Raw genomic sequence first — 8,570 nt, forward strand, 5'->3', positions numbered from 1 at the left:
AGTGGAAACCACAAGGCATGTTATTGGAACAGTTTATTATTCCTACAATTTGTCCTTTTGGTAAATTGGAAGATGAAGTTGTACAACCCTGTTGTGCTGGATATCTATAATGGAAATAAAAGCCATCCTTACAAATGATAAGATGACTAAAGCAATTCCTCAAACAAGATGATAACAATGACACACCCAGCAGGGTCATATTGAGAGGTGACTGTGAAGCGGTAAATTTAACCAAACAGCTTTTTCAGCGAGAGCGACAAAACTCTCAAAACAGCATTCCTGTTGACATATGAGACTATCTACAATTTTGTGAATAAGTTTGAATCCTTGGTAAGGTACACGGGATCACTTGGAATTTCAGCTTCTCTGTGTTTTCTCACTTTTCAGAGTTATCTAATTTTGTTTGCTCATTATTCTACTTTATGTTATTTTCTGTGATGCCTTCTCTGACTACAGAAGAACATGAGGTATACAGATTAGGTGGGTACAATACACCAATGGTATTTGCTTTCATACTGATAATTGTGTTACTGACAAATATGTTGATTGAATTGATTTCTGAAAATATTGATCAAGAATGGTTTCAATATATTGTTTATGTGCTCTATACAAAATAACTGGATTAGATGTGCTTTGGAAAAATAATTAGAACATTTAACACCATGAAAAAGAGTTCTGTCTGTCTGCCTGTTTGTTTCATTAAAGTTCATTTAAAATAGTTTAAAATGTGTGAACTTGTGCTCAAACAACGTATTAGCCTGTTATTAAATGTAACGCATTTTACCATGAAACCCATTTTAATTACTACGTGGCTCTACATTTATGCTTAGGTGGTTATGTTTCACCTGATTTAAGAGCATTAACCACACACAAACTTGAGTCACAGTTTGGTGGCTATCTCAAATAAACATTTAAAAACGTTTTTAAATCAAAATGTGTTATTTTATAATTACGTATACGTTCACGTTTTAAGTATATGCTCAAGGTTTCAACAATCGGCTAATGATTATTCAGATCCACTTCACCGTGACATTATTTTATTATTAAGTATATGCTCAAGGTTTCAACAATCGGCTAATGATTATTCAGATCCACTGTGGAGAGAAGCACTGTAGTAAGTTGTACAAAACCCATGCTAGAAACGGCTCACTTTTTTTAACCAATCAACAGTAAAGTGGATTGGATAACGTCATGGACTAGTCCCATACTACTTCAGAAAGTAGTGTCAATGTGGTTCGGAAATGCTACATATACTGGTTTGACTGTGTGGTGCTGAAAGTACGGCGGGCGGGTAAACATGAGATTGACACCAATGGAAAATGAAGTCCTGCATTGTATAAAAGGGCCTGCAGAATTTCATTAAAGAGCTGTAGACTTCACTTCCCGGCGCCACTGAGGGGAGAGCGTCCCTGTCATGTCGCGTTTTTAATGCGTCAGCGACGCTCGTCCTTGAAATCAGATCTAAGATCAGCTTTCCCACGACTGAACGTAACCATAACCATTTAGTTTAAACGTTTACTTGCTGATCCAGGATCAGCAATTTCGCCTAAAAACGTTCCAGGACTTTGCTATGCAGCTGTGCTGTTTCAACTGGAGCACGTCTATTGCGTACAATATGTAGCCGAGTTGGTTAGCTAGCGCACCATTGTCCGTAGACACATGTAAGACAACTATATATTCACAGCTGGACGGTGCTAACGTAAGCATGTACTTAGCGCTGGTTCTAAGATGTAGTCGACGATTTTGTCATTTTGCTGAAAAATCCCGCGAGCAATGTTGCTACATGATATGTGGCAGGCAGCACATCTCAGAATTTATGATTATCGACCAAAAACAAACTCGTGGATTCAAGACTTCTCCAGTCACCTGGAATAGTTACTTTCACAAAAAGACAGACGTAATTACTCACGGGCTACAGAGAAGACATGCTTCGTCTGAAGGCAACAATGTAAGAGTGAGGTTTGCTCCAAGTCCAACAGGTAATATGGCCTTCGTAGAATTCCCTCAAGTACGTGAGGCAAGTGTTCAGGCGAAGTTGTTCCTTTTGAGCTATCCATACGTATTGCCTAAAAGCTTCAGAAAAATGAGAATTCATTTAAATCTGACATTCCAACTAGCCAGCTAAGGACCACTGGGCTGTAATTTGCTACGTTAGTAGACACACTTGCTTCTACGATGCCGAAGTTGTTTCTTGTGAAAGCAAATTCATTACATTACAAATTCCTTCGGTGTCTTAGGTTTTCTGCACCTGGGAGGACTGCGGACTGCGCTGTACAACTTCATTTTTGCCAAGAAACATGGCGGCACCTTCATTTTGAGGATGGAGGACACTGATCAGAGCCGTCTTGTCCCAGGTGCAGCAGATGGGATAGAGGATATGCTGGAATGGGCTGGTAAGCATTACTGGAGTCAAAGAAAGAAACTGTGTACCACTGTCCAAGTGTACATTTCAAGTATATGTTACCACAAAGATGATTTCGACAGCAAGGGAAAAGTGTAAGTGTAAGTCAGTGTAAGTGCCTACTTTCAAGAAAGGCTGAGGGTTTAATGCCACAGTATGTCCCACTTAACAAGGCATGGCTTTAATGGGACAATAGGTGTGCTTGATGTGGATGTTCTTGCTCAAAATATTATTTTCCCTCATACAGGAATACCTCCTGACGAAAGTCCACGGACAGGGGGTGATTTTGGTCCTTATCAACAGTCACAGAGACTGCATATGTACAGCCAAGCGGCTCAGATATTAGTGGACAAAGGTGCAGCCTATCACTGCTTCTGCAGCCCACAGAGACTAGAGTTATTGAAGAAAGAAGCCCTCCGGAGCAGGCAGACACCTCGGTATGTGTATGTGGGAGGCTGAGTGACTCACACACAAAGGAGTTGCTTACTCTGACCATCTCTCTCTCCCAGTTCATTTCCTAAGACATTGTGACAAGGTATGCTTTCATGTAGTTAATGTTAAATGCATATTTTCCTCTGTGAGAAAACACATTTCTTTTTGGGCTTCAGGATTGGGTTTCGGAATAAGTGATGAGGAAGTTTGAGTAGTACACTACTTCACAGTCATTTATCTGCAGGTACGATAACAGGTGCAGGCACCTGCGTCCAGACCAGGTGGCGGAGAAGTTGGGCCAAGGGCAACCTCATGTGATCCGTTTCCGCCTGCAGGAGGGTGTGGCGCCTTTTGAGGACATGGTGTTTGGCTGGAACAGGCATGAGGTGGCTGCAGTAGAGGGGGATCCCGTCATCATGAAAGCTGATGGTTTCCCTACATACCACCTGGCCAATGTGGTGGATGACCATCACATGCAGATCAGCCACGTGCTGAGGGGCACAGAATGGCTCATCTCCACCTCTAAACACCTGCTCATGTACAGGGCCTTTGGGTGGACTCCGCCCACCTTTGGACATCTTCCTCTCCTGCTGAATAAGGATGGCAGCAAGCTCTCCAAGCGCCAGGGTGACATCTTCATAGAGCACTTCGCCAAAGCAGGATCCTTGCCTGAAGCTCTGCTTGATATCATAACAAACTGTGGGTCAGGATTCACAAGTGAGACCAGTCAGGATATCTTTTCACAATAACGTTAGCATTGGCCTGCATTGCTGTGTGATACTATTGTAGCATTAGTGCTGCTTAGTTCAGTTTAAAGTCTGCATATTCATTTCTGCTCTACTTTGTTAAATTGTTATATTGGTTATATAAATATAAATATAATTTTAATTTTATATGGACATTGTACTGCGGCAAAATTGCCACAAGATGGTGCAAAGAAATCAACTAAATTAGGTATGACTGAGATTCTCAATGACATATTTTCATGTTTTCTCCTTGAACATAAACACAACAGACAATCGTGCAGGGAGGAATCTGGATGAACTGATTTCAGAATTTGAAGCCTCAAGAATAACAACCCATTCTGCACTTCTAGATCTGGAGAAACTGCCTGAGTTTAATAGGTCGGTGTGGCTCTTGAGTTATTCTGCTAATACATGTCTGTGTCAGAATTATCGTTTGGGTACTCTTACAACCATGGTTAAAACTTACTAATATAATTATTACACTCTAATAACAGTATGCTAGGTGTTATTCATTTTGGAAAAGAAATTTAAAGACAACACACAAAAAGGTGCAAAGACTGGTGTGACAGACCTTTGACAGACCTGGTTTTCCTTTGCGAAACTGAAGTGGCATACAAAAAAAACCCAGCCGAATTTACATTTCTTTTGGCAGTTTTGTTTTAATGATTTCATAACCAGTTTAAATGGCAAAAGACAAAACAAATGGTTTGGCTTCTAGGCCTTAATCAATGTGTTTGATGGCTATTTACAACCAATGAAGAGCATAAACTAAGGGATGTTGAAGCCTTGGTTTGGCTTTCAAATATGAAGGTCAAACTGTAGGCAAGGTGTTAAGTGTAGTGTAGATCAAGGTGGATCCTACTTACCACACACTTTGCATTTGGCCATACTGGAATAGGAATTGCATAAAATGGTACATTGGTCAGACTCTACTGCTATTCTGTGCTGTACCGTAATCAAAACAATGTACGGTAGAATGTTGACACTAATTTGGTTATCCTGTATAAATACTTGTTTCTGAAGGTCTCGCTGCCTGTGAAATACTGCTTCCTGCATGGTTGTTTTTCAGGATTCATTTAATGCAGAGAATTAATGATGAGGAGAAATGTGGCTCTCTGGTGAAGGATTTGCAGGGCCTCATCGAGGAGACATATGGGTCACACATCCAGGAGAGCGATGTCCTGCACAGCGAGTACATCAAATGTGTCCTCCACCTTCGAAAGGTAACATGCACATGTGCCCTTGTTGCCCTTCTCAGTGTAATCTTCTGACGAGTGATGAGGTAAATGTGCAGCTGCATTGTGTGCACAGGATGGCAGCATAGTCCACCTTTTAATCTGCATTTTCCAAGAGTACAGTACTATAGCTGCACCAAAAAGGTTTTTTTTTTCTTAAAGAACACATCTGTTTTTTTATTGTTCTATTGTTAAGAATGCCTGAACAATTGCATAGTGCTTTTGTCTCTGAGGGAAAAAAAATGGATAAGTAAAAATAAAAGGAATTTCACGGTCCAGTATGAAATGTAGCATCTTCTAGACACATTCAATTTGGCACTGGCAGTTGTGAATATCCCCCTTTTAATACAGTGTTTAATGTGTAAGTTGTACTTTTGTTTGTGATGACTGATTATATGCATTGAATGATTGCATTCCAGTGAAAGAGGAAAGGTGACTAACTGTAGAATTTGTTGTTGGCTGGGGCTCTGTGGGGGCCATTATTTATTAATGGAATAATCCTGATCTGTGAGATCATGGCCAAGCCATCTATGGGTCTGTAGGTTGGGCTGCAACATAGAGGTCATATAAAATCAGTCGTTATGTTCTGATGATAAATGAGCCACTTAATTAATAAAACCCATTCTTGCTGTAAAAATCCATGGAAAAAAGGTAAGTGTACTACCGCAGCATTTGCAAATTTCGCCCAGAACATTTACTCCATATGATGAGTTTTTGAAGCTTTTTGAAGCTAGTCTCCACTTCCTTGCAATGATTATTTTCCCCCCATAATTTCAAAAATGATCACTTATAATTTGAAAATAGTTTTAAAACAGTTTCTTGTTTAACTGTGGTTTCAAAACTATAGATCAGAAGCATTCAATTCACTTTCTCTGTTCCTCAGTGTTTTTGATAAGGGCTTTTGCCACTTGCCTCAGCTACTGAGGTTAAGGTGTAAGGTGCCAAAAAGGGGTTTCCTTCATTATAATGGTGTAAATGTCTCTGCGGTCAATGTGGAGGGACTTCTAGTGAGCCAGGAAGAACAAAAACAAAGACAGGAAAGAAAAAGCCATCTCACATTCCTATATCAAGATTCTAATCGTAAAGTTTTTTTTCTCTCACCAGTTTCCTAAACAATGAGAAAAAGATTGTCAGCATTACACAATTTTTACCTAAAAATTGAATTTGTATAAATTAATGAAATGACATAAAAGGGGAAACAAATATTGTAACAAATATAATAACACATATGTTATGTTGAAAACTCGGCATGGCCCCGACTTTGCTGTGGAATGACATAATAGTGTGACATTTTTCATCAGTGTGATTCAGGCTAATTTTGATTCTGATACTTGAGGAGGTAGTTTTTCCAGGTTTTTATGCAATAGAGCTTGTCTGGATTTTTATATTTCTTTGAGCAGTGGTAATATGTTTAGGTAAGTCTTTGATTGTCATTTTCTTCTTAAAGGGTCACATACATCGTCTCCAAGACCTGGTGACTCCTGCATACTCCTACCTGTGGGTGAGACCCTCTGTTCCTCGAGGACAGCTAGAGGGAGTCTCCTCTGAAGCTGATACTATTATCACCCTTGTGCTGGAGTAAGCATTTTCAGAGAGCAACGACCATGCAATCACCCAAACAACCACACTAAACAACACTGTTCTCTTTTTGTTGAAAAACTACACTGGGCTCTTTTCTGCACTTACTAGCTATGCTAGCTAGCACAATGCACATTTAAACATATTCAAGTATATCTGTATTGTCACAACCTTCAGAATGAAGGCCAAGATCAAAATCCAGAACAAAAGTGTGGACATGCCTGTGATGACCACATTGACATTGTTGCAGCTTTACATTTTGAAAAAGAAGCAGTAACCAAAAACATCTGAAGCACTTATTTAAAAAAATGTAGAATTGCAGTAGTAAAGGTATTAAAACAGCAAATCCGGCTTGTTTTAATGACTTTTCCATCTTAAAATTACCGTTGATTCTGGTGGACCATGTAACACAGCACACACCTAAATGAAAGTAGTGCATATTTATCTGAAATAAAAAAACAGCATGATAATCATCCATGTGTTCCTGTACAGTGTTTGCTTGTTTTTGCTGGCCTGCTGCTAACTGCTGACATTTAAATTTAGTTTCTCAAGGTCAAGTGTTTGCATCATTCATCTTAATGAACATAATCATTTGTATGACATGAGGCAGGAGGTAGACTGTGTGGGACACAAGGCTGTGAAATGGAAACAATCATGTGTGGTCATTTTCTGTCCAACAAGGAGATTAATTGCTGCAAGAGGTCTGTCATTACTTGAGTTAACGTGATTGCCAAGCAATATTTTATGGGAGAGATCATACAGATCTGATATGAGAGAGAGTGGATTGGGAATGACAGAAAAAAGCATTTGGATTCATCCAATAAGGCTTCCATTTAATTTGGTGTTGATCACAGTATTAAAATTTGCCAATTTAAAACTGTGACAATTCACAATGATCGAAGAAGTCAAGTGAACATCCTGTTGAAACACTACCCATCCTGTACATATAATTTTGATCATGCAAGAAAGGATATGGAATGTTTATTGAAAGCAAATATTTTTATAGCAAATGTGCAGACAGGTACCTCACATTTAGCTTGACCCATATTTTTATCCATATTTTTTGTCTGAAGACACCAAGTGTGTCTGGCTGTTGATCTGCTTGTGTAATATGGGATGATTTATATTATGTCTTGTTGCTGCAGGTTGATTCAGAGGCATAGCAAAGAGTTCACTACTGAATCCCTTAATGTGGAGTTGAAAGGACTGGCAAAAAAGATGAAGTCAACAAAATACAGTGGAATAATGAAATTTCTACGTTTAGCTCTGAGTGGCCAACAGGTAATTCAAACGTTTCTTTTCCAAAGTCAAATGTTTTTTCTTTCCAGAATTAAAAATGTCATCTCACATGGAACACTTCAACCTGTATTTGTAATGGATACAAAAGTGACATAGTATTTAATGTCAAATCTTATATCTGACTATGAACAAAGAAAATATATGTACATGAAGTTGTTATCCATTTCAATCCTGTTGTATTACTGCCATATATTTTAAGCGTGATTAATTGTATTTGTCATTCATTTTACAGCAAGGACCAAGTGTGGCTGAAATGATGGTGTCTTTGGGACCTCATGAAATTTGCCATCGTTTACAGAAACTGCTACAACAGTGACTGAAAACCTGATAATGTTCTTTTCCATGATAATCAGAATTTAATGACAATGGTTTAGCTGGCATTCTCTTAACAATCCCACTAGAATGGCAAGGATTATTTACAGCTTGAAAAGGATTTTTTTTCAAATACAGACATGTTTAATGTTTCAGTTTTAAACCCAATAAAATGGTAAACTATGGAAATGTGTGATATCATGTATTGCTTTGTTTTGCTCATCTCAACAACACATGAACTTTTTTTTTTAATATGAGTTGACGTTACTCTGTAACCTGGTCAGCTCTTCCATAAGCGAGGCAAGTAGAACACTGACAACTGTGTGAATGTTTTATATCATGTGGGGACAATGTCAACGTAAATTACGTTTACTTGCTAGTAAATAAGAGATGTACACATTTTTCTTTTTGTACCAATGTACATAATGTGTAACATATACTATTGAGTGTTTACGATGCGAGAGGTTTTTATGCAAAGAGTGAAAGAAGTAAAAATGACCCCAGCGGTGAAATAAGAGTCACATGCCTTTACCCGGGGCTGACTCTGAAGTCGCAACAGAAGGCGTA

The 8,570-nt window shown here is 38.8% G+C and overlaps 1 protein-coding gene across 2 annotated transcripts; it reads left to right on the forward strand.

Moving 5' to 3' along the window:
• Positions 1–1,506: 1,506 nt before the first annotated feature.
• On the forward strand, positions 1,507–8,131 carry ears2 (glutamyl-tRNA synthetase 2, mitochondrial). 2 transcript variants are annotated; one of them, XM_036536910.1, is made up of 9 exons: positions 1,507–1,979; positions 2,238–2,393; positions 2,649–2,838; positions 3,078–3,550; positions 3,849–3,957; positions 4,649–4,802; positions 6,262–6,392; positions 7,538–7,673; positions 7,924–8,131. In XM_036536910.1, the coding sequence occupies exons 1-9, from the start codon at positions 1,706–1,708 to the stop codon at positions 8,005–8,007; spliced, it is 1,707 nt and encodes a 568-aa protein (XP_036392803.1). In that variant the 5' UTR covers positions 1,507–1,705; the 3' UTR covers positions 8,008–8,131. The 2 variants fall into 2 exon arrangements, with proteins under 2 accessions (XP_036392803.1, XP_036392812.1); XM_036536919.1 differs by having other exon boundaries at positions 3,378–3,550.
• Positions 8,132–8,570: the final 439 nt, after the last annotated feature.

This window comes from Megalops cyprinoides, chromosome 1 (assembly GCF_013368585.1).
Source record: "Megalops cyprinoides isolate fMegCyp1 chromosome 1, fMegCyp1.pri, whole genome shotgun sequence".
NCBI classification, from domain to species: domain Eukaryota; kingdom Metazoa; phylum Chordata; class Actinopteri; order Elopiformes; family Megalopidae; genus Megalops; species Megalops cyprinoides.